This window comes from Pteronotus mesoamericanus, unplaced genomic scaffold (genome assembly GCF_021234165.1).
Source record: "Pteronotus mesoamericanus isolate MK-2021 breed Mesoamerican mustached bat unplaced genomic scaffold, CSHL_Meso_final scaffold_174, whole genome shotgun sequence".
NCBI classification, from domain to species: Eukaryota; Metazoa; Chordata; class Mammalia; order Chiroptera; family Mormoopidae; genus Pteronotus; species Pteronotus mesoamericanus.
This window is the reverse complement of record NW_026555309.1, coordinates 41,026,310-41,053,631: the sequence shown is the minus strand read 5'-3', so window position 1 is coordinate 41,053,631 and position 27,322 is coordinate 41,026,310. Positions and strand designations below refer to the sequence as shown.

General features: G+C 42.5%; 1 protein-coding gene across 2 annotated transcripts in view; it reads right to left on the bottom strand.

The window, feature by feature from the left end:
- The window catches only part of EFR3A (EFR3 homolog A), a 69,833-nt gene that overhangs the window by 37,964 nt on the left and 4,547 nt on the right, over positions 1–27,322 (bottom strand). The window contains exons 2-5 of one of the 2 annotated variants that reach the window (XM_054590499.1): positions 10,698–10,843; positions 7,871–7,998; positions 6,459–6,609; positions 3,273–3,394 (exon numbers count right to left, since the gene is read on the bottom strand). In XM_054590499.1, coding sequence (XP_054446474.1) covers positions 3,273–3,394; positions 6,459–6,609; positions 7,871–7,977 — 380 coding nt within the window. In that variant the 5' untranslated portion in view covers positions 7,978–7,998; positions 10,698–10,843. The remainder of the gene's footprint in view (positions 1–3,272; positions 3,395–6,458; positions 6,610–7,870; positions 7,999–10,697; positions 10,844–27,322) is intronic. The other variant, XM_054590498.1, reaches the window with a different exon arrangement.

Sequence of the window (27,322 nt, the reverse complement as noted above, 5' to 3'; positions counted from 1 at the left end):
CGAGGGACACCGGAATACTAAGGGGCTCCTTTAAAGGTCCGACAAATGAGAACCATCAAAACGGAGCGCACAGAACCTCAGCCACACTTACACGCACATACGTGCCTGTGAGTACTGACACATGCATTATCGTGTACTGTGACTTAAAATTTATCCCACAGTGAGATGATGCTGCCCCACCCTCCCCTCTCAATCCACAACCCCAACTTCCTCAAGCTCTCTCTCACTCCCATGTATGTATATATAAAATCTACAGGTTCAAGAATGAAAAGTGACGAGAAAAGAGAACGTAAAAGCAGAGTTAAACAGGTAGCCCAGTTGCCCTAAAAGAATATTGCTTCTGGCCAAATTTGACTGTTACTTCCTTTTTCGCCACTACTGGGTATGTTCACCAGTGGAGGTTCATTCGGCGTGTCCGGCACTGTCTTCGCACACCGGTCAGTAGGGCTAGAGAATGGCAGCTCTGGGGAAGGGTGCTACTGCCTTCCAAACCCCCGGGGAACCGACACGGGCAAGCAGGGGTGGCCGAGGGAGGATGGGAAGGGGCAGTAACAGGGCGGTGACCACGCGAGAAAGTGAGCTGGCAGACACAGCGGCCAGTCCCGCCTGTTTTGAAGTTGTGACTAGTCATGCTGCTTCCTGAAACACTGAAAGGGCGGGAGGTTCTTCAGCCATCACAGGTGGGCGAGCCTGACGCTGCTACAAAGGGGCTTCGAGATGCACCTGCTGCTGCTCCTTGGGAGATGACAAGGTGGAGCCGACAAGATGACGGAAGAAGGGTGGCTCTTGCCTTGTGACACGGTGGCCTAAATGGAGCACGCAGAGGGTGCCGCCCCGTCTGGCAAAGGTGGGAGCTACTTATAGCTACTGGAGCTACAAGCTAGCATCCAATTCAGATCTCGTGTCTGGCCTAACCAATGATTCTGGCCACGACCTCAAAAAAAATGTATGGTTTCCTTATCAGTAAACTAGACCAATTGTCTTACCTAAAGCATAGGAGTGCTGTAAGGGTTAAATAAGTTAATTCCTGTAAAGTGCTTATGCAATAAAGGGTTAAACAAACCGACCCACAGTCAGCACTCAATAACCAGGGTGCTCATGTGCTAAGCATTATGACGATGATGATGATTTCTAACGCGGCTGAATGTCGCTCAGGAAATGAGAGCTTAAGACTGCTGTGTGACTGTACGCGTGGGAACTGCTTCGGCGAGGCCCAGCCCCGAGTTCTAGCGGACAGGGTTTTGCCAAAATTAAAGGGATTGATACCAAGTATCTAAACCTGAAAGGGAAACTAAAAGGAATCTAAATGTGCCCAAAGAAAACCAGGACTTTTACTTAAGGCAAAGCAGGAAAAAAAATCAAACCCTCTAAGTATGGCAAACCATTTTAGTTTACTCCTTTGTTTTACAGTGATTCAAATGAAATGTTGTAATTTTGACAAAGACCAAAATTACATATAATTATCATATAATACTGGAAAGACCTAGAATTAGGAAAAAGTACTACAAGGCCTTTCATTTGTGTATAGAAAATTTCAAGTTTCTTTTTGTAAACAATAATAATAAATGTTACATGAAAATACTTGTATGTTCAAAAGAACTTCTTTCACTAGGGGGTGCTAAATACCTAAAATAAGATAACTTATGTAATACACTTTTCTTCCTTAAAATGCATCCTTTCATTAATTTTATGGATACCATCAATACTTTTCACCTACATTGGTTTATACATGAAACCTCAACCAAAATTTGAGAAATGTGTATGTGTAGTTTATTAATCCTTATAATACTAAACTGAAAAAGAAAAAAAAAAAACCCTACATTCTGGATATTTGCTCTTTTTAAAAGGAAGCAAAATTGTTATAATATTGAAAAAAATTGCCATTTTCTTTAGGTGATCTTTATACTTTTTTGCCCCCATTAACATTTTAATGTCAGCCACTGAGAACAGGGAACAGTTTCATAAAATATGTTTTAATGTCCTTTAGAGGGGAAAAAAGATTTTAGTGGCACCTGGGAAAACAGGAACTTAAGTAGTATACGATAGTTATAGTCATCTTTACCTTTCTACAGCTTTACCTTCATAACAAAGGAAGAAGACCAGGAGTCTAAATGACCCTGAGGAAAAATTAATTAACAGCTTCTCATACAGACACAGATCTTATCTAAAAACAGCTATTAAATCACCTCTCAGCTTTCTTTCTCCAGGTTAAAATAACTTCTACACTCGTTTTCTTTGTGTAAAGCAACAATGTAACATACACACAAAAAGCTAGCTATATTTCAGCACATTTCCTCATTTATTTTCAAAGAAAAGTAAGAATTACGAAGCATGCTAAGTCTTGCTAAACTGCCCCAAATAACTCTGAATTCAGCTTAGTTTCTTTCTTTTCAGTGTATTACAATAAAGCTCAAATTACTTTCTATATTTACCAGGGTCATTCTGACTTTAATTCTTAACTTTCAACCTATAGATTGTGTTTCCAGATAAGCATTTGATCCAATTCCTAGTAGATTGTATCTAGAAGAAATGGTTAAAAATGCTCAAGTTGACTATTATGAGAACCTGAGACTGACAATGACTCAGTCACACACACCCATTCGATCTACGATCTACGATCTACGCATTCCTTCAAAAAGCCCTTGCGGAGAGGGTCCCGCGGCCCCCGCCCGGCCCGGCGGCACTCCCGGTGCTGGCGGCGCAGCAGTCCTCCAAGTAAAGCCGGGCCCTCCGGGAGGTCACGCTCCAAGGATGAGCCAGAACAGACAGAGACGCGAGCAGAACTGGGACGGGAAGGGAGGATGGGTATTTAAGAAAGAAACGGTGGCGAGGGCAGGACTCTCACGACAGGTGACATTTGCAGAGACCTGACAAAGCGAGGTGAGAAGCCACGTGCGTGTGCGGGGAGTTCTCTGCAGAGACCACCTGGTCCGAAGGCCTTGGGGAGAAGGGTGCCCGGCGTGTTCCGGAAACCAAGGAGAGCCGGTGGCCGGGTTAGAGTAAAGGAGGGAGGAAGGGGGTATGACAGGCTCTGACCCTGCGGGCGGGAGACAGGAGGGGCGCTCTGGGTGGCCGTTAAGGCTTTGAATTTTATTTGCAGTGAGCTGAGAAGCCACACTCAATTTTGCTGCTCCAGGACCAGCAGTGGGAGCTTGTATTTCAGGAACAAAGCATGCACTTGCACATTCCTTCGGTGACCATTACATAATAAATAAAAACATGGTGCTCGTCAATACATCGTTCTGTGGATCACAGAGGAAAGTAATACATACTCCGTTCGTATTTCTGGGTCACTATGGCAGGAGTGACACATGGCACTGAAGCGGGACACAAAGAAGTCGTAACGTCTGTGATAGGATGGTGTGTCTTCTTCAATATTTGCAAATTTGACAAACTAAAGATAAACAAACAATACAAATGCGTTACCACCTTTTTGAAAGTGTGGACGAAACACATTTAGTCTCATTCATTCCTTGTCACATTAGCAAAAAATATCCAAGAGGCAAATGAAATGTATAAAATAGCCTAAAGATCACATACACACAAAAATACTTTTCAATAATGAACCGTAGAAAATCAAGGCCAGAACATTATCAGCATGAACTAGGACCGGCTGATCCAGCTCCTTTGGAGCGAGCGAGCGGGCTCTTCGCAGGGGGAGGGCCTGACCCCGAGGCTGGGCTGGCGCCCTGCGTGCCGGCTTCAGGGCCAGCTCTCAGGCCCAACCCTGAGGGCCTTCTGTTTCTTGATTGCGGGCAGGGCCTCTTTCTGGACAGCTGCTACCTAACACACGGAGAAGGGGGCGTAAACTCTGCAGAGGAGAACATCACCGAGATGGGTAGAATTCACTCTACCTCCTTTGTAATGACAGAAAGGAAAAAAGAAAAGGAAATATCCCATGTTTAGGGAACTCTAAGTCTCCTACATGAACCACAGACCAGGCCCTCAGACCCCCTAACATGCACTACCTTTTCTCATTCGCTTTCTCATTCTTTTGGACTCAGAGGTGCTGCCACCGTACCACGAGGACACTCTTACTCTTTCGGTGGTTTATTAATTCCGTACACTAAATAGCTGGAAGCAATATACTGCTGGTTTACTTGTAAATTTAAATACAGTACATATGTAAACAACCTGCCAGGATACAGACTGATGGCTTTAAAAGGCTACATCTAAAAGAATGATTCCACCAGGTTTATTTATACTCTCCAGGAGACCAACTGAAATAGCAGTTTAAATTAATTCAGCCAGAGCCAAGTCAACCGTTTTAAATTGTATTTTTATATGATTCACATTATCTAGAAAAAAGCCACAAATAATACACTTGCTTGAGATTAAACTGAAATTCATTACCTATTTTGTATCGTGCACTGTGCTAGGTGCTTGTTCTTATTTAATTATTCCAACAACCCTGTAAAGAATGTATCATTTATACCCATTTTACAGATTGGAACACTAAAATTCATAGGTTAAACCATCTGCCCAAAGTGACACAGTAAACAGTGAAACTGGCATCACAGTCCTGGGGTCAGACGCTAATTTTTGAGATTCCCATAACTACACACTAACCATGTGAGGCGTTTTGGAAAATACTATTACGTTTCATAAAAACAAACCTTAAGTGACATGAGAAAATACTTAAACACATAAAAAAAAAATACACACCAAAGTCTATATACAATATGTTCCTCATTTCCTAATATATATTTTAATAGAAATATTAAAGGATTTCTTCTGAATATTGGAATTTACAGGTGTCTTGTTTATTACTTTTACATTTTCTAGCGTTTTCCAAATTTGCTGCAATAAACGTATATTACTTTTAAAATTAGAAAACGATCAGAAATAAAAATTTGACCACTAAAATGTTAAAAGTGCTGCCAAAATTTGTAGGAGGAAAAACTCAATTCCTTTTCCATCTGGTGACAGCCCCAAGCAACAGTGTGATCTGCCTGCTCCCCTCCAGAAGCAGCTCCCACTCAGGCCCCGGAGCCTGAGTTGGGGCGGCGCTCCGGGGGTCTGGTGGGGGGGTGCACCAAGCACAGCTTCCCTCCCGACTTTGTGGGAGAGCCCTTCTGCCTCCTGTAGCTCTGGGGGCTCTCTAACAAGCTGGAAACCGATACTCTCTGTGCTGCAATGTGCCAATGAATAGAAAGGGCTTCTTATCAGGTGCACGAGTAGAGACAAGGAGGCGCAACACAGTGCAAAGGTTAGAAACAGCTGGAGGGCCCTAGGTTCAGATTCCGGGTTGACTTACAAAATGCGTGACCTGTGAAATGAAATACTAACGTATACGGTTGTTGAGAGGTTCAAATGAGAACCAAACGCTAATAAAATGTCTTGCACATACATATATACTCAATGAAAACTACATGTTCATTTTTTTCACTTAAAAATGTAAATGGAGAGAGAGATTATGTTTCAAAGGTACAATAAAAAGCAGCAGCAATGAAATTCTTTAGAAGTTGAGTTTCTCACAATAGGTACTATTACAATTTTGGACCTAAAAACCTTCTTTGTTGGGGGACTGTCCAGTGTAACACCTACAGTAATGTTTAGCAGCATCCTTGACATCACTACACTCCCCGCCGCACACTGAAGAGCGGAAGTTCAGGGACCGGCTCGAGTGGGGAGGGTCGCCCTGGCTGAGACCATTGCGTTAGTGAAGCGAATGGCCTCGGTGACTGGTCCCTGTGGACGACTGGCAGCAACATTTAAAGAGAACAGTTAAGAATAGTCATGGGGCTTGAGAAAAGTGAGACGGGTCGACTGAATACAGGAGGAGAAAAAGGAAAGTAATCTATGCTCTCCCTAGATCTTAATCCACAACAACAGTGTATTTATATGCAAAACACAGGCTTTGGCAGAGGAAAGGCCTAGTATTGAATCTCTGGTATAAACAGCAGTACTTCACTGTGTCTTTTGACATGTTATTTAGCTTCAATTCCGCATCTGTTGTTATTTGTTGATAAAAACCTGGGTGGGAACATACAGGTCCGCTGAACGCCTGAAAGCTTCCTCAGAGATGAAATTGGAACTGGGAGACTCAACATTATACAGTAAAACTAAAAACAAAAGATTTTCCCTGTATTTTATTTTCCTTTTCAGATATGCCTTCCCAAACCCAGCATATGTTTAACAAACTATGGCTCAGGATAGAAGAAAATAAATGTAGCAAGAGAAATACTTCAGAAGTCATGTAAGAAGGCATGGGGAAATAAACCCTTACTTTTATGGCCAATTGATTTTCGGTAGCCTTATGATGGGTTAATATCACAGATTTCACAAGGAATGACAGAAAAAGATAAGAGACATAGTGATCTAATCGTCTACATTTATACTGGTTGTCCAGAGCATTTATTTGCCTTTACTGGGTGAAGGTGTTCTCAGAATAGAGAAATCCTGGATATGTTAATGCTAATTAAACTTAAAATTAGTACGCAAATAGTTTTACTCACAGAATTTGTTCCAAGGACTTGAAGCTTTGGTTCCCCTGATTCCAGAAGCTTTGCCACCATATGAAGAAAGCTTTCTACGAAAGGCTTGATGCTTTGAGAGTGGCAAGCCATAAGAAGTTGGTCTAGTGCCTCCATGGCAATTAAAACATACCTATGTGTAAGAGAGCAACAATGTCAAAACATTTCTAGCTGTCTAACTTCTGAGTGCTTTCCCCTGAAGAACTAAAAAGCGTTTATTTAAAACATAGGAAGGCGAATTCGGTCATGTCTAAGCGAAACTGTGGATCTCCCAAGCACAGGTGGTCGTAGACACCCAACAGCCCTGGTGCTGAGCAGACCAGGACCCAGGCTGTGCCGCTCTGTCCCCTCCTCCGTCCTTCCCAGGCCCTGTCACAGCTTCTTTCACATGGCCTATGTGGACATTTGTCTTTGTAAACAAGGACGTTTTCTGTTTTCCAGACTTTTAACCATAGTTGTTGTATCTGATCCAAAATAATTATTACAAGCAATGTGCCTAAATTTCTAACATAATCTATTGGCATTTGTAAACATGAATATATCAAACATTACGAGCAACAACATTATAAGGAAATGTCTCATAAATTTACCTTACAATTCATTGAATTTTAAAGCTTCTAGTAAAAATTAAAATTCAGTTAACTTTGCTTCAGCAATCAACTGTAAAACTGTTCGTATTAAGACTCACAAAAATTGTTCTACATGATAACAATATGGAAGCAGAGAAAGCCAGTATATATCACTTGGAGAACAGAGTACTCTAAGAAACCAGGATCATAAAATGACAACCTGGGGAAGTAGTTAATCTGAATTATACAAATTATTACTGTTCAAGCTCAGAAAACGGATCAAGGAGGTAGGCCTTTATTTATCAGTAGTTTTAGTAAGTCTTTATTTATCGGTAGTTTACAGCAAGCACCATTTCAAGTCAGCATGCTTACAACCTCTGACCCTTAATATCTAAGCCTCATACAGTTCTTTTATTACTTTTCTGATAGGTAAAACTGAACCTGTGTTAATAATCAGTTGGTTAACAGGATCTTTCTCTTTGTGTTCAATTTAGAGACTGGTTTTTAAATTACTGTATCAGACTAATAGACTAAGGGAGTCAATTGCTACTATTTCCATTAGTGAATTCTCAGGGATTAATGGATGCTTAAGCTAAAGGCAACTCCATTAACTAACATGAGTCTATGCTTGAAATCTGAGCACCAGGAAAGCAATAAAAGCTGCAGCATCTATATGGTATTACACGATTCCTTGTATGATATTACAATGTTTTATCCTCTATATAGCACTTTTTGCCTGACTAGATGGCAAAATAATCTACAGGGTGATTTAGCCTGGGGGTAATTTTCTAAAGATGCAATATGAGCAGCAACGCCCCTCCTTACCCAGAACGGTGTCTGACAACATCCCTGCTCAGCCTTTCCGCCAGGTAAGAACCAATTCGATCCAGCTTCTCTGGCGCAGACACTGCATAAAATGTCAATTTCTCCATATCGGCTTTAACAAGGCCATCCTAAAAATTGTAACAAGATAAAGAAACAGGTTATCTATATTTTCATGCTTGTTTTTTGTATTTCTAAGGGCTGCTTGCTGCATATTTCCCCTTTCTGGACTGGTGAGGCAGCCATATTTATGCTGAACCTTTCTGGAAATAGCCTCCTTAGTACTAATATTCCCCGTTCTGGATACACAGAATTCTTAAAAAGTTAAAGAAATGCCCCATTTAGGCAAAGCACTGGTATATACCTTCATAAGCAATGAATCACACTAACATCATTTAAACGTGACTGCATCGCACCCACTTTTTTTTAACCCCTTACTAATTTTAATGAGGAATAATTTATACAGTAAACTGCACCCGAGAATATGTCATTTGAAATGTGACAGCGGTATACACCCTGGCACCACCAGTAACGAACAAGATGCAGACTGCGCCCCCCATCTGCCGCAGACCCTCACGACCTTCCCTCCCCGGCGACCCGCGCGCCGCCTCTGGTGCCCTGGGTCCGTGTGCGCGGAGGCGGTCATAGGGCCGGCTCTCCCGCGCTCGACTCCTTTCGCTCAGCTCGCCTCCGCCTCCTCGCCGGGCTCTCGCTCGTCCGCCTGGGGAACCCCGCCTGTCCTCCGGGGCCGGCCTCCCCCAGGAAAGCTCTCCCTGCCCCTGCCATGCGCCTCCTGAGCGGGAGGGAGAACTTCCTCCTCCATGTTCTTTTAGCTCAGGGCACTTATCGCTGCACTTATGTCTGCGGTCGTGCTTTGCCGCACTGCTTTCTCAATCTTAGACTAATGCCAGTCAAGGGCTAACTTGTGGTGGACACCAGGGAACTAACATGAACGAAGAATTGTGTTAACGCATTTAATCTTCACGACATCCTTAGGAAATAAGCACTATTTATAATTTTTACTCATAATGGGAAACCGAGGGACTTGCCCAAGATCATACCACTGGTAATCTTAAGAAATGGTTTGGTTATTTGTCTGTCCCCTCACAAGGTAGCCGTAGGCAGGGACTACGACTAAAGACCCCTCCACTCTGGGCACCTCCCACCTGGTCCATTTTGGATACACAAGATGGTTTTCTTTTTGTTTAATAAGTTAAAAATAAGACATGTGGTCAACTGAGCTGTGCAGCAAGGTTCATGTAAATCTTTTTTGAGCTTATTGTACAGACTGCTATTTACATCAATCTTATCTCAACGCCTGGTGAGATAGTCTTCCTGCAATCATTCTCTAATTCACCTGACACTGTTCCCATGATCAGAGCTCCCTCACCACCCACAGGTGGGAGCGGATGACGCGGGCACCGGGACCGTCCTCCACAGTCCTCCCCACTGTGGCCCCCAGCGTGTCTTCAGGAACCGCCCGTCCCAGGCCACTGAGGGGAAGTAGCTGCGTATCCAGTCGGCTAAATACTACGTCGGAAATTCCAGATCAGAAGTTGCGGTGATGACTCGCACTCATCACCCTCTACAGCCTGAAGGCTCTTGAGCTCAAATGCACCCCTTGCTTTCCAGTGCCGTTCCCTTGCCTGGCCCATCACGTGCAGCAAAGAGACTGATCTCTACTCCTCCCGATGGTGTGCTGCTTTCGAACCCAGCAAGTCTCCTTTCTCTGAGCATGCGTCCCAGGGACTGCCAATCACAACGACACCTCCCTGCTTTAAAGGAAAAGGACTTTGGCACCTGCTTCACTTCACGTTTCACTTCCTGGTTTATGCACTGTGATTTAATATTTAGTACGCGTTTCCATCCACTGGCTGATACAGTATACTCTACTCGGCATACTTAGCATCCTAAATCAGTCAATGGATGGACAGGTCCTTCAGGGCAGGAACCGTATCTCAGGGCTGTTTCTACGCCACAAATTATGCAGGATATCTGGCAGCCGGCAGTATTTAATTGATTAGCTTCCCCTAACAGCTGAATGTTTATACAGATTTGATTAAAAATGAGATATAGCTCATGAGATACATAAATGAATGTCAAGACAGCCAAAAGGTTTCTATTGTTGGCTAGATTTTAAAATAAAGCAAATTCTGGAAATCAGATCCATGGTAACAATTTTTATTCATATCCACAAACACTAGAACAAAGGAGTCTTAGAAAATTTAGGAGTGTCAAAACAAAACCTTTTAAACAAAACTGAGCTGCTTTGAAACCAGTAATCTTCCACAGCAAAGTAACTTCTATAAAAAATTTATAAGAATTTAAGTAAAAAGAGAACAAACTCTGCCTGGAGAATTCTTACTTTCCATTTCCACTCTCTTCTAAGAACCGTGTGGCCAGTCCTATTTATTCCTTCTTCTCCTCAACTCAAGTCAGGTGACATTCCAACCCCCTACCCCCAGGGGCACCTGTACCTCCGTTCTCTGTCACAGAGCCCTTTTCACACACTATGGTTTGTAATTTGGCTCCGAGCGTGGCAAGGCAGAAAGCCAGGTCTGCGCTCACAGTTGTGTTCTTAGCATTTCACACAAATATCTGGCAGCAGTTCATAAAATCCTGATGAGTGAGTATTACTTAAATTTAAGAACTATACAGATAGAACATCACCTGTCCATCGTTCCAAATTTATGTCCAATCTATGAGAAAGATCTGAAAAGGAGACAAGCAAGCATTGATCGCTTAAAAGCAAAAGAAAGAAAAAGTATAAGAATAGCAGAGTACATGGTGAGATTCAGGAGTAAAAGTAGAGAAATGAAATGAGGGAAACCTTAAGGAGGTCAGCAGGGGGGAGGATGGGTCAGCAAAGAGAAGGATCAGTAGATGTGGATCAAATTACTTTGGGATCTTCAGGGAATATGTTGTCCACCAGGCGTTTGTAGCGAGGACGCAGAGCAGAACAGCAGCAGCACATCCCTGTTCAAAAGAGAATAAAGTCACAAAATACAGAGATTAGTCATACTGTAAATGGACCCAGAAATTCAAGTTTCTAAATTTTAAGGGTTATTTAAATTAAAGGAGAAAAGTTCAAACTGCCACCAACAGAAAAAGGCATATGAATTCAGTTTCTGATTAACAAATGGAGAAGTTTGCCTTGGCCAGGTGGCTCAGCTGGTCGTAGTGCCATCCCATACACCAAAAAGGCTGCGGGTTCGATCCCCAGTCGGGGTGCTTAAAGAAGGCACCCAACAGATGGATGCGTCTCTCCCTGTCTCTCTCTTCCTCCTTCCTGTCCCCGTCAGTCCCTCCCTCTAAAATCAATACACATATTCTTAGGTGAGAATTTAAAAAATGAAAAAGTTAAATTTCCTCTCCCCTCCCCAAAGATACCAGGTCAAAATGAATATACTAACGAGCTATTCCAAAGTTCAAAACCAAATTGTTTGGGGGCATGTGTGTGAATGTGCACACACCCCCCCGTGGCATTCGCCCTATAAAGCAAATACACAATCGCCACCCCCTTTACCTCCTCTCTGATCTCACACTGTGCTCTGCACCCCCTACTCCCCACTCCCTCTGCGCAATCCAATCCACTCAGCTCCGCCAACAGTGGCCTTAAAGTGACAGTTCACTCCTCGCTGATGAAAACAGTTAATACTTTTATCTACATAATAATCATATAAGAAACTACAATAGATGGGAAGACAAACTAAAAGGAAAGTCCGGGAACTTTTCTAAAATGTTCAAAGTTTGCTCTATATATTCTCAGCTGCTGATGTCTTGGAAGGAGCAATGGATTCGGATCCGGAAGCTCACCCCAGTCTGTGAGTTCCTATGTGACTTCAGGCAAAGCGCAGCAGCTGCCTGGAAAAACTATGTAAGTGCGAAGAATTGGTTCTCTTGCCCTGCAAACTGGTAACTTAATAGGAATACTGGTCTTGAGCCATTAAAAATTATTCTCGTGATTTAGGAAGCTGGGGTATACGTGTCACTGTGTAAGTGTGTATTTGCATATATTTAAAAACCAAAATATGGAATGAGGGAACACTTGAGCTAGACGTGAAAAGAACTCAGCTCTACCCAGACAATTGCTACTATCTTTTCAAGTAAGGCCATGCAAGAGACTTCTCTGCCTTTCACTTCGCTCATGACGTATGTATGCACCTTTCGCCCACGCAGCCACATACCAAATGTCAACTCAGTGCCCAGCACAGGCCCAACCCAGGAGGACAGACCCAGATTTTGCAGTCGATATTAGTGGTCAAATCCATCGTCCTCCAAATAGGTCGCTTGTACCTAGTATGCGGTGTTATGCTCGATGCCACAGATGCAAGAAGGTATGAAAGACACAAGATCCTTGGCCTCAAACGGTTTATAAATCGTTATAAGAATACTGAATAACTCAGCAATCTATACTTAGGCTGATAATGTGAAATGCTACCTATTGTTCAGGGTGTTTTTTACTTTAATAGAATAGAAATACTGCTAAAGAGTCCATTAGGGGATTTTTTCATATTAACTAACACAAAAAACACCTGACTTCTTTTTAGAGTCCAAAACTGAAACACAAATCTTATTATTAGAAAGAAAAGGAAGGGTAACAGCCAAATGAGCAAAAGTCAGATTTCTGTGTTCACTATACATAACACAAATATACTACAAATAAATGTTAGTACACTGTAATAGGTTAAAATCAAACCTGTATGGAGTGATTAACTTATACAGGGCACTAAGCTAGCACATAATACTTAGATGAAAGAAGCTCATAGCCTGGTAAGATTAAAATGAATATTTTGCTATCACTAATACAAGGCCAAAGAAATAGTGAATTCAAATGGCTGTCATGGCAAAGAGGCTGGCAATGGGACTAAAAAACAAGTCTCAGTTTTGAGCTTCTCTTCAGGATGGTAAGTTGTGTTATTTTCAATAGTTAAGGATTCTTAACAAGCTATTAAGTTTCATTTACACTGACACTGTCTGATATTACATATTGCTTTTATTTTAAAGAGCCTTCAAGAAATGTGAACTTGGAATACATACAATGGCCAGTTCCTACTTTCAGAAAGCTCGTGTCTGCTGGGGGAGACAGTGGAATAAAAAGGCAAAATGCCCAACAGGCAGCAAGGGGTTGAAGGGCGTGGGTTCTGGAGTCAGACAGGCCTGGGGTGAACCCAAGGTCTCTCACCGTCCAGCTGCGTGGGTGGGTTACTTTCTCTTACTTCACCTATGTTTCCTCAACAGTTAAATAGTATAATCATGCTTTTCGCATATTTACTGGAAATTAAATGCAACTGTATACAAAGTTCTTATTAAGGATGTAACATAAAGTAAGCATTCAATACAATGGCAGCTATTGTTAGCAATGCATAAGGGAAGTGCTGCAATAGGGGCAAGCAGGTGTTTGAGGGCCTTTGAGACAATAGTCCCAAAAACGTGAGAACCTTTGCTGTAAACTCATCATCTAAAAATCACAACAGATATGATAGATGGTTCACAGTAAGCTGCCAGTAACAACATGAGCATCAGTGGGGGTAAGCGCCACTTTCCGGGCATGATGTGCGCAGGGCTAACCTATCATTCACTTACTCATGGAGTAAGTTCTCGCTGAGGTGGTTACTCTCCTCTGTCTGACAAATGCAGAAACAGAGGCTCCGGGAGGCCCAGCTGGCCCATCACACAGCTGCCAAGGAGAGGAGCTGAGACTCCAACTGCATCTGATGACTTCAGAGGGTAACTGCCACACTAAACTCAAGTACCGAACAATTTCTAAATTAAACATTTTAGCATTCTGCACACCATGAGAATGAACTTGACTGCAGGAATACGTCTGACCAATGAGGAAGGCACTTCCGTGTAGGAAAATAAATGATCACGTCAAGTTTCTCCACAACGCCCCAAATGAAACAAAACAGAAACACTTTCTTAACCAGTTACTATAAATGGAAAGCTACCAACTGTAGAGAATATACATAAAACCAGGTTTAAAACATTAAACTTACTCAGGTTTCTATAAAATGAAAACATATTGAAGATAATATAAGGTTAAAAAGACTGTGGCAACAGTAATCATAAAAGAAGTAATTACAGACTATTTTAAATAAGAGAATACTGAACTTGCAAGCATCACAAGAACAACTACAATGAAACCACGGGACATACTCAGGCACAGAAACGCAGCTGACTCCCTCGTCGAAGCCAATTCATAAGGCTTTTCAAGCTCAGCCACAGGGACCTGGACATAGTCTCTCATGTTGTCAGAGACTGTTTTCTGGTTGACCTTCCTGCTTCCAGATCCTTTCACCTACTGTCCAGGAAGGGCTGAGTTCGCTTTACTTGTAATTAATTAGCAGAGAGCCCTAATGTAATGTAACTTATCCAACTTGTTGCTGACATCAAATATAAAGCTATCAAGAACTTGATAATATCCATATCAAATTCTGCTAGCAGTATCAAATAGCTTCCACAAGATATCATTAAAGTACTTGTACTGCTGGTTTAATAGAAGTAGATTTTCATAAAGTTCAAATAAGAAAGTAAACATGCTGATACCTGTTGTCCTTAAAGTATTCCTTTAATTCCTCCTTATCCCTGCTTCTGATCTTTTCCAATAAACTCACTTTCCGATCTCTTCCCAACTGTCTCTTTTCCAAAGGAAAAAATGGGTTAAACATACACCAAAAGTCTTGAGCAACTAGCTAGTCTGAGCAATATGACTTCTTCCTTTAACTTTAGTTCCAGCATATAAAAAAAGTGATCCACTATTCTCCTGCAGCACATGGAATTCAGAACCCTGCTAACGATACACTTAGGACGAGAAATAGAAAGTCTACAAGGGGGAAGAGATGGACAGAGAAAAATCATGACCTTACCCTGCCCAAAACGTGCCAGGCTTATGGGGCAATCTGTTCAATAAACAGGAAAATCCTTCTACCTCCCTCTCAGGCTTGGGAGCAGTAAATTAATATAAAAATTCTCTGGAATGCAGAAGTCACTCAAAAATATGTAATGTAATTTTTAGTAAAATTTGCATACTCCTAAGTTAACCATTTCTTCTTTAAAGATACCCAAAGACTAGCCCTTCTCCTCTGGCCCCAACACCGTCCCCACGTGGACGCACCCAGGGTCCCCAGTCCTCACCTCACACAGAGTGAGACGTCTCGACCCCTACTTAGCACCTTCCTTCTTTGATGGTGAGGTTGAGAACTGATTTCCAGCCTGTCCTGACCAATTCACAAAAAAACGTGAGGAGCAGTGCAGAAATGCTCGCGGCATGCATCAGGCACGTAGGAACACAAAGGTTCTGGAAGGATTCTGCATATTTCTAAGTGGCTGGTCCACCAATGCATACGTCTAGTTTGTGACGGCATTTGCTTTCCTGTGAAGCTCTGGTAAGTCTGGGGGTTTGGATGATTGATTAATACAGAGCCCTTTTAAAATAAGCTCCTTATACTTTCAACTAACTATATTACCCAATGATAATCTAAATCTAACTGGAAATAGTAATGCCTCCATTATTAAACTATCATGAATCTATGAATGTCTCTATTATTAAATACCGCCATGGCACGGGGTACTTGGGATAAACCTATCCTCTACAACAAAAGCAATTTACTAACACTGTCCCTGGAGTTGAGGAATGCTTAGATCCTCTTATAGAAACCAAATGCATGCTTCTGGGTTAGGTTGACCTGTAAAAGCAGAAAATAACAGTCTCTACACCTTCTACACAGCAATTATATTTCCTCAATTGATTCTTAATTGTACTATAGTGGGAATTCAGTAGCATATTTAGGGCTCACTAAATTTCATACTTTCAAGCAGGAATGGCTATGATTACTGGGTTTTAGTCCTTTATGCATATTTCTACCATAGAACCTGTACCAACTTGCTGTACTTATTTATACACCTATCTGTCTTTACCACCAGAACATAAGTCACTCCCACATAAAGCCCTTTTCTTGTTCATTGCTGTGCATGCCTGAAATACAGCGGGTTCTTAAAAACAGTATTTCTTTACTAAATGAATGTAGACTCCCGAAGTTAACTGATAAAATGAAATTAAGATCTGCTCCAATATGTGCTATAAGAAGCAAAATAATGGCAAAGATAGTACATTGTCCACTACATAAACGCCAGAACAATGCGATTTCTCTGAAGCACAGATGACAATGTCAATGACTCACTTTAAACATTTAATGGTTTATTTTTAGGCCTGGCAGAGGACATCAGTAATCAAGGTGAAAAGAGACAGACTGCTTTTTTTCTATTAGATTCTAAAATTCATCACTTCAAGACTTTAGCTCTGTGGTGTCCAAAACCCTTTGAGAGTCTGCATCACATACACTCCCTTCAAGGTTAAAATTAAAAGTCAAGTTACCCATATAGTTAGTGCCAGGACAATCTGTTCACTTCCTACAATTACAAAGCTGCGGTGGTATTACAGCCCCACTCCCACACAGCCCTCCCGAGTGCCAGACACGGACATGCACGTGCTAGCCAAAGAGCCGGTACTATGGGTGCCATCAGCACAATGAGAACGACAGGGGATTAAAAAGAAACTATTGGAAAAGACAACGGTTTATAAACTGAATTTTAAAATATTTGGACAACATTCAAAAACAAGGGATATCCAATGTCAAAGAGACCACATGGCCACAAGGGCCACAATACCGCAGAGAGGAGAGGTTTCAGGTGGGACATGGGACCTGGCCTGAGGGCTTCCCTGAAGAACGAGCAGACTGAACTACGCGCACAAGTTGGGGACCGTGAAGGACAGCTATGGTCAGAAGGAACAACGCAAGCATCACAACAGAGGACGGCTCGTGGAAAGCCAAAATGCCTTTTCAGTGACCCAGAGCTTGGAAAGGAAGGCACGTGGGAGGAGGCTCAAACTCAGCATCGACAGTTTAGTAACTAATTCGACTGGGGGTCAAAGAAACAGGAACAAAATAGTCTTATCTTCAGGAAAGTGTTCCTTTTGAAAAGATTTTAATCCATTAGAGGAGTATTTTATTACATGATTCTTTCCACGTGTAATTCTATACCTCCTCTCCTTCCGTTCTCAAGTTCACTACTCGTTCTTAATTCCCAGGCACACAAACCTTACAGAAAAGGGTGACAAAGGCAAAGACGGCAGCGACAGTGCTGTTTCCAAGGGTGGCCCCCCCTGCACTGCGGTCCCTGGCTCTGCGACAGGCAAGGCAGACAAAACTGTTACGCTCTTCAAAGCTGCTCTGAGTGACCGTCTTTAGTGAAAGGCAGCCTCAGGCAGAGTCATCTCTTGTTTGTCTCTACTCGACATCTGCTTTCCCCTCACTCTTACAGTTTTTAATACTCATTACAGTGTATTATGTATTAGATAGTCTCCTACTTACGAAGTCAATTTGTAGATTTTGTGCCTAGAATTAACTTGACTGTATACTATCACTCTTAAGTGAAAAAATTAAATATTGCTCAGAACTACCCAAGGACAAGAGCAATAAAACGTAGACTAATCTGGCTTTTAGAAACTATATTCCTGAAAGATTGTGTGTGAAAAACCTTCTGGAATCATCATATGAAAAAAATTGCCACAAACATTAAAATCAGAAAGTATAATTCTCCATGCATTTCATCTGATGTGGGCTTAGTTTGTAAAACAATTAAGAAGCCATCCAGTGGATGACACAGAGACCAGAGCTGTGACCAGGGAAGAAACGTGCCCCTACCTCTGTCCCACCAATGGCGGGACAGGGCGTGTGGTTCACCCCCCTTCTCAGACCACGTCCCAGACCCTGCACGCCCCAGACGTCTGCAAACGTGCTCAGGTGGCGGTCTCGGAAGGGGGTGCAGCGCTCCTGTGTCCCCATCGCCGGAGGTGAGTAATTAGGTGAGGCAGAGCTGAGAGCTGAAATAGTGTGTGATGCCCTTTTTAAATTTGATATATAAAACATTAACTAAATGTCATTTATGATAATGTCAGTAGCACTATTAAGAATTACAAAAGGAATCACATTTTCTCCATGTAATGTAATTTTTTTTAAAAAAAAAGTATGTGAGCAACAACTTTCCTTTTGAATCCAAACCACTGTTCTACTATATTGAGACTTATTTTGCATAATTAATGTTTTGGGGAGGAGAGAATTATGTAGTGATGGAAGACAAATGTAAGTATGATTAATAGGGAGAAAAACAGAGGACGGGCTAAAGGCAAACAGGCTAGTATGCAGAATTTAAAGCGGAAAGTAAGAGACTAAGCACCAACGGGTTTTAAAAGACCAACTTAAGACACAAGCTAACAAAAAACTGCAGTGTGCTTGCGCACGCAGGCACGCATGCGCGCGCGCGCACACACACAGCACCCTTATCTTCAAAAGGAGATTTACTGCCCACCTAGGGAAACAGCTGGTTAAGTCATTAAAGGTTCTGACAATTTGCACTTCTGGAATATATTTCAACAAGTCTATTTTCTACAAAAATGTATTTTCCACTTCTCAGAACAAATTTTGTTATAATAAATTTTGTATATATAATATAGTTGCTTAATGAACAACGCTAGCGGTGCCAAACAACCCTTCACCTCCACTGCAGAAAAAATGCATTTGACTTTTGACTCCCCCAGAACTTAATACTACTAATAATAGCCTACTGTCGATCCGAAGCCTTACCAATAACATCAGCCTTCGGTTAACGCATATCTTGCATATGAAGTGTATTAGATACAGGGGTGGGCAAAGGTAGGTTTACAGTCATGAGTACATGAAACACAGTTTACTCTCGTATTGTTTATTCATTAATTATTGTGTTACTTATTTGATCATTTATGAGATTGTACCTAAGTGCACTATGCCATTGTGACATTCTTTTGAATTAGTAAGGGCTATTGTAATAATCATAACCTGCATGTCTTTTTCCATGTAAACTGTAAACCTACTTTTGCCCACCCTGTAGTGTATTCTTACATAAAGCTAGAGAAAATGTTATTAAGAAAAAACCGTAAGAAAGAGAAAATACATTTATAGTATTTATTGGGAAAAAATCTGTGCATAAGTGGACCCACACAGCTGAAACCTATACAGTTCAAGGGTCAACTGCATACCAAAGGTGGCCAAAAAGCCAGACAGGAGCATCTTACTTTAAGAAGTGCTACTTGTTAGAGGACCGACATTTGGGGGTTTAGAGACCAAAATGCAGAAACTGGCCGAACATTAAGCCAAGACCCATTAACAGCAGATGAGTGCGCAGTGCCCCTGACTGGCCTCTAAGGACAAGGGAAGGCGAGAACTCAGTTTGCCAGTCAGCAATCCAGACGCTCCAAGGCCCCAGGTGCTAAGGCACGTTAGCATCTGGAGAGTGACCGAGGGTGCTGTTCACAATTTTGCCAGGACCAGCAGCATCAATCTGGACCATCCCAAGCGACCCAGGACCTCGGGTTATCCTACTCATTATCTTAGACTGAGTATCGCGATATGTCTAAAAGCATCAAACAAAATCATCAAATTTTCAGTTACAGCTTCAAAACGAGGAAAAGCAGCAACCCTCCAGCCGAGGCAGATAAAGAGAGCGGCGAGGGGTGGAGGGGACAAAATAACCCCCCTCCAGAAGACAGGTAAAAATAACCACCTAAGAGTTTGCCTACGCTTCAATCGCTCTGGTATACCATAATGACAGCCTTCCTATCAAATGATGTAATAATCTTTGTAGAAAGGCTCATTAACTGATTAATTGCCTAGATATTTCTAATTCAATGTTTTATAAAATGCCTACTACAGTCAAGGTCCTAAGCCAGGCATCGTGAGCTGTGTGGAGAATTAACCAAACTGGTTCCTGACAGCATGATCTTTAAAATGTAACATGATGGTAAGAAATCAGTGTTATAGAAAACAGGGTAACTATTCCTTTCCTAAAAACAAAAGATAGATGCAAGCAACATTATAGTGTAAAGTAACTGAATTCACCCTCAGCCTTATAATTAGGTATAATAAGCAGAATGTATACTTAATTATGCTGATTTTCCCACCACACCCAACACTGACACATCTCCAGTGAACAACTACCGCCATCCTCACTTCATGCACAAAAGCACCACTCATGCGTTTTCTACTTCTGTGTGAACGTGTTTATTCTCTTTTGGTAAAAAGTTATGTGCTAAGAAATCCTTCCTAAGCAAACTTTGTTTTCTTAGCGCAGTGCTTCCTTCGGGGGCTCTGTGAGCCGTCTGAAGAACAATCCCCTAGAGAATTTTTCAGGGTGAACACTCCCGAACCCCAACCAGGATAGTCTGAGTCAATCTCTAGGGACAGCATATCCGAGTTGCTATTTCTAAAAATCACCCGTCCTTCCCATAATGGTCACCATGCACCTCCAAGGCCCGAAACCCCTGCCCTCAACAGCCATTCCCTTACACGACGGTTTAAACAACTAAGTACACGACATTTTCTTCTTGTGTCTTTTAGGTGCTCAGGATACTGTTCTTATCTAAGTTATGCAAAAGATAAAAAGTTATAATGCAGCCTGTAGCTTCAGGTCATCGAATACAATAAATGAATCATATAAAGCACTGCATATGACACCGAGTGATAGAGGTGATAAACACTTCATACTAGGGCACTGGAAACCACTTCAAAGAAGATGCTGACGTGATAAAGAGTTATCGCTGCCAGCGACGTGCTGGTAATGGTGGCTGAGATCTCCAGAACGTCCCTAGCACTTTGAAGTGATGCCACCACATTCCCCTGGGGATGAGAATTTGCAAGCAACTGGCGTCCGTTCCGAGCACACCGCACACTGGCAGAGAAGGCGAGGCAGGAGGCGGGGCCTAATGCGGGCTGCCGTTGCTCTCCTTTTCGGGCTTTGCTGCTTCCCTTCCAAATGAACTTGCCACGCGGGGAACAAGAAAGTCTACTGAAGCTCTTGGTTAAACAACACACTTCATGAATGTCTAAAACTCAAACCTAGACTCATAATAACCACCTTTTATTCCTCCTTCCTCTTCTGATGTTGCTTGAATGCGGCATTTCCAATTTGTGAAAGTAGGAAAAAAAAAATGACATTTTCCAGAAGGCTTTAAAAAGGCTGTGACGTTTATATAAGGCAAAATGAACGCAAAAAGGATATGGGTTTGAAACATTTTAAGGACTCTCCCCCCACAAATTAAAATGCTTGTGTTGTCATTATGGTCCTCTGATACCGCGTGACTTCAGATTCTTAAACTTAAAAATACTCCATGTGAGTTTATAAATTCAGAGATAAAAGTGTCTTAATAATTAAGAGGTGAAAAAGAACTGGAATTTCAGAATCTTACCACGCAGTATCTTTATCTTTAGCAGGTCTCCTAATATTTAGCAAAGTGAGTCCCACTGAATCAAAATGTGGGAAGAAGGAAAGGCGTCGACTTCTGGGGATGCATGTTTATAATTAGTATTCAGGTAATTCCCAGGGTTCTTCTTTTACATAAAAATCAGGTCTTTCCATATACTTAAAACATGTGAATTTTATGGCAAATTACATCTTAATAAAGCTGGTTTTGAAAATCAGTGTTTTCTTTCATTGTACTTCTTTGACTTAATATGTAGTTGTAAAGAAAAAGGAGCGTGAGGGGTTCCTGCAGTTTAGCTAAATTAAAGCTCTTAAAAAAAAAAAAAAATTAACAAAAGCCCTGCCCTGGCCCCACTGGAACATAAACCCACACACCCAGAGGTGGGGGGGGGGGGGCCGGGGTTGATGCCTGGTCCCAGCGCACACCTAGGCTGTGGGTTTGAGCTGGGTCAGGGGCCTACGAGAGGCAACTGGTCAACGTTTCCTTCTCACATTGATGTTTCTCTTCCTCTCTCTTCCTCCTTCCTCTCCAAAATCAATGAACACATCTCAGGTGAGGACTGAAAAAATTATTAAAAAAATTTTAAAATTGTTTCAGAAGGTCCAACGAATACAACTGCTGCTTAAACAAACTAAGGCACTAGAGTCTAGGAAAACAGACCCTTAAATCAAAAGATACTCATCTGTCTCTGCTATGAACATAAAGAGTCCACCACAGGCAATCGCTGACTCTTTTCAATTAACTAGGTTGATTTATTTTAAATTAAAAATCCTCTGAATATTTCACAAGTAGGATATGAGTTATTTCAGGCAAAATTCCAAACATCTTTAAAATTCCCCAAATGCATAATTTAGACATTTTTAAAATTTCCTCATTAGTCAGAGAGTAACAAAAGTGTTAAATCTGTAGGGATGTCTGTAACTTCCAAAATTAGTTTTAGAACAAATCTATTTAATATACCAATAGCACTGATTCTTCTTATAGATTTCATAACACCCGCAGTGCCAACGCCTTACGCTGAGGATTTTCACTTGAGTTGGGATGACGACGTTTTCTGGTCAACCAGGAAAAGACAGATAGGTGGCGCTCTAATCATGTATCGAAACACAATGCGTATTTTTAAGTTACTTCTCTATCCAAAGTTTGAAGACAGCAAAATATACACTAGGGTTTGTTGACTAAGCCTGGCTAAGTAAAAGGGTTTAATTAAAAAAGGATTATACTACTAATTTAAACCTTCATGGTTCAGTGCTAGATACAGTCTCCCCAAACTTCTAAATAACACACAGCAACTCTAGACCCTTGTATCCACTCCATGCGTGAGACTTCGGTAGCACTAAGTCAAGAGCCTAAGACTTCTGAACTTTTTGAGTATTCCTTTAATTTATCATACACATACACTATGGGTTTTTACACAACTGATTTTTATGTTAATCAAAAGCCTACACAGTTAGTATACACCATCGAGTTTTGTGTTATTCAAAAGTCTAGAAAGGTGCACTGGCTGGTGTGGCTCAGGGGACTGAGCGCAGGCCTGCGGACCAAAGGGCTCCCAGTTTGATCCCCAGTCAGGACCCATGCCTGAGCTGAGGGCCAGGCCAGGTTCCCAGTAGGGGGCGTGCGAGAGGCCACCACACACTGATGTTTCTCTCCTCTTTCTCCCTGCCTTCCCCTCTAAAACAAATAAATAAAATCTTTAAAAAAAGTCTAGAAAGGCAATCTAACCTTTTCTAATCAATATTCTTAAATGAATCATAAACCAAAATGTGATGCTACCATAAGATTTGAACATATTACTAAATTTTCCTCAAGTTCAAAGTTAATACGTATTACTACTAACGCATGGAAGAAGAAGAAAAAAAACACAGCAACTTTCTCTGGCATTACACACAAAGAACCTGGAATTCTATACATTTGTAGTATTCATTTTATTATTACAACTATAAAAAGAAACTTAAGTCTTGAAAATTTTAAAGGATTAACTTTAAAAAGTATTTCCCTTTTATGCAAATACTCAATTTGTTAGCAGTGCAATTTTTGATTATAAATTAACCTAAAATTGCAAAAACTCACCAACCTAACCCATCTTCATCGTACCCACCCCTCCCTACCGTTCTTGGAATCCTACCGTTCGGCCTTTAGGCAGCCTGCTGCTGGAGCCTATCAGCGTGGCCACGAAACGAGCAGCCGTATTTCTACGTCGCTGGGAAGAACAACCGGCGCCTGCGTACTGCACTGCACTGCGTCAATACCCAGAAACCCATGGATGGGGGTCCGGGGCGCAGTCTGCACTGTGTGAGGGGAGAAAGTAAGTCCTGCTGAAAACTCAAGGAGCTACCGGACGCTCTCGGGGGACAGCACAAGTCTACCTGCTCCTCAGTTCTTTGTCTAAAATAAAGCAGCTCCTCCGCACGTCTACACAAGCATTGCACCTGCCACCAGAACATCGTTCAGTTCTCACGGATACACATCATCGCAAGACTGAAGGAAGAGAGCAACGGATTAAGTCACTAATAGTTTAGTTCCAGATGAAATATTTTAGATTGCATATGGGGAGCCACCCTAGTTCCTATTGGCAACCTGCACAATTCAGCACATGTACCCAGGAGTCACGGAACAGTCTACATCCTCAACCAGGCATCATTTGCAATCTCTCCTGCCTGCGAGCGGGCAGTGACAAGACAGTTAAGGACCCGAGTGCAGGACACCGCACACCACGGTTAAGATACACGATCATCTTTAAGTCCCAAAATAAGATTTTAAAATAAGATTTTTTTTCTAACACTTGGTAAATTATCCTTGACATAGTATCAAACAGTAAGACTGCCCACTTCTTTTACTTGCCATATTGGAATGTTTCAAATGCACCTAAATAAATGGACTGCCATCTGACCCTACACAGGTCGTGCCATGTGAGCATCTAATGCAGCCTCGCATTGGTTTGAACAATGCCCCATGGTCTCCCTCTTTGGTTCCTCTGCCTATTCAGTCCTTAAATGGGTATCTTCCTCATCTAGACTCTGTTCTAAGCCTCTTTGCTCTCTTTACAAGCTATTCCTTTAGTTCTTTCCTCCATTGTTATTCCTAAATATGGACCCTGAATGTCCTTAAGGCACTACACACTTGTCATACCCTAAATAAACTCACTTGCCGTCTCAATTTCCCCAAAATGCTCTTCCTCCAAAAGTCCCTGTATCCAACCAGAGCCGTTCACTCCCATGGAACCCTGGAAGCGAATCCTGACTCCTCCCCCCTCCTCCCTCGGCCACGCATCCAATAAGCCCACCAGTTGCACCTCCTCCGCAGCCTTCAGTCTCCCCTACAGTCCACCCCACCAACGTCCACGCCCAAAGCCCACCACTCAGGCTACTGTGCTTGACTACCACTCTTCCTCCAACCTCTCATGTGTGTTTCTATAATGACCTGGGCCACTCTTTTAGTGCTGTGAGTCACTCTACAAATACACACTCACTGTGTACCGTGGACCAAGCACTGCCATCGGAAGCTGTGTGTACAGTGGCAAAGAAAACAGGCGGCAGGGCCCATGAAGCTCCCTGCCTGGTGAGTCCAACTGCAAGCTCAGCGCTGGTCTCCCCGCCGAGGCTAGGCTTTGTGAGAACAGCTGCCATGTCCACAGTGATACCTACCATGCTCGGGTTGAGGATACTGCTGGATGCTCAGGGCCTAGCATAACCAACACACACTGTGCAACGAGTGCACGCTGAGTAAAAGACAAATTTATCACATTTATGAAATCTTCACCTTCCCCAGCACAAATGACTTATCATGTCAGCCGGCTGCTGGTTAGTTCCACGTACATGACTCACTTGCAACATTTTCCCCAAACCCACACTTGTGCTATGACTTCTATTTCCAATTAATTAATATCCTTGAAATCACTCAGGCTTACAATGTCATCTTCCACTCGTCTTCCCCTTGCAGTTTCTCCTCTGGGCCCTGAACATCCTTCTCAGGGTGCCTGCCATTTCCTGCTTTTCATGATGGCCTTCTACCTATACAAGTTCTAGAAATTAGGTAAACTTTTCTAAGCTAGGGCCTGCCGTGTTAACCGCTGTGTTCCCCACCCGGCAGCGCCTTGCACATGCAGGCACTAAAATATCTGCTGAATGAATCAACCCCTGAGAGAAATCCAACAGGAAAACAAGAAAAGCTGAAAGGAAACTTTTATAACTCCAAGAGTGTACTGGCAGTGCCTCTGACGGAGAAATGACCACAAAGAGAAATTATACATCTCCACTCCCGGAGATCAATACAGCAAAACCGGTGAGACACCATCAGCTGAGTGACTTTGGTTTTTGTGTCTAGGTTCCTAAGCTTTTGATTCTAAAACAGCTTATGTTTTTGTCAGAGGGGATATTCTAATGTCTAAGACTATGTATTTCAGATTTTTTATAAGTAGCCAACTTATTTTCCAGCTGAAATCCTACGAATATCCAGAAATCCTAGGAATAACAGATGAAAACGGAGTGACCAGCGGAAGCGGGGTCGGGGAGAGCAGCCCACCGGCTTGGCCTCTTCCGCATCCTCGCCACGCAAAGTCCCAATATGCTTCCTGGAAGACATTCTGAGAACTCTGGCTCTACAGGTAACTCAAGATTCACTTGTGCCACCCTCAAATGTGGCTTGAAAACAACAAGGGACCCTTAGGAACTAGCAGGGAGAAGCTGCTCTGTCAGGAAACCAGGAAACAGGGCTCTCATAAGGGCAACGGAAACAGAACTGCCCTGGGGCAGACGTCCATGTTTCTTCCATCACTCTCTCGGACCCGAACCGTTCCAGCTCACGAAGCTGGCGCAGGAAGGCAAGCCTGGCGCTACTTCCCCAAGGTGTCCCCATCCTTGGAAGACTGTGGGAAAAGCCAGGATGGAACCAAGGGAAAAAGTGGCACGGACAGACAGGTCACTTAAGTATCTTCTAATTTGGACTGTGAACTGAAGAAGAAACTGGACTTCTGTGTTCACACAGACCAGCCAGCTAACAGAACGGGAAAACCCACAGGGGCTGAGACCCCCCCAAATCCCAGCTATTACGCACTTACCAGGAGCGCCCTCCTCTCTGCGCGTGCCCTTGTGGAAGCGGGTGCAGCAGATGGCAAGAATCCAAGAAGCAACGATCTTGTCCTGACAACATACTGATTCTAATAACATGTCCACAAAGTATTTCTACCTCTAAAACCCAATTACATAAATTGTATTGCATCTAAATATCCCTGAAAGATGCTATCATTTTTCATTAATAAATCAAATAGCTAGTAAAATGACTTATAACTAAGTTGATAAATCAGTGTAAGTCAGATGTCATAAGTAAGCCACTCCTTTCAACGTCCAGGCCAGGCCTGTGGCCCGGCAGAGCACCTTTTGCAAAGCCTGTGTGATCCCAGGAACTGACAATCGCAGACTTGAACACCTTATATTTCGTTTTCCTCTGCCCAGCAGGAGTGAGATCCATTTAAAGCTAAGTGCAACCAGAATGCAGAGAACTTTGCAGCAAATTGCCAAGATAGTTGTTGAAAAAGCTAATTAAATAGCAGGGGTATGAGGAACACTTAGCATTATCCAGGCAAAGCACTGCAGCAGAGATACCCTGGAGTTCAGGTAATGAAAAGAAAGAGGTACTGCTGAACACCTCGCCAACTAAGAACCACCACAAAAATCAATGGCATTTAGAACAGGAGTCCTGCCGGAAGGCTGCAGAGCAGAAGGTGTAAGGCCTAATTTTAGACTATAGCAAACTCTTGATTCAGAGGTACAATGACAAAAACCCGCATAGTGATTCCTTAATAAAAAACGGGTATCCTGCTACCTAACAATACTTCAAGTGAGAGCGCGGTTCATAAATATGCGAAAGGGGGAATAAGGTATCTTTTGTGGAAAGAGGAGAAATAACAACTGCCTCTGTTTGCGTTAGAGCACGAGAGAGAGTCAGCGCACCTCAGAACTGAATGGAGCTGGCAAACACGCCTGGCAGGGATCGTGACACGTTTGACGTATTAATGGTAGGAGAGGCTGCTTACATTCACTTTGCGATCACACTCCTTTAGAGCTGTGTTCATTCGACAGCACACAGTCATTCAGAAAAGAAAAGAAACCGACGAACTCCCTATAAATTAAACCCACACATAATGATTCATCTCAACC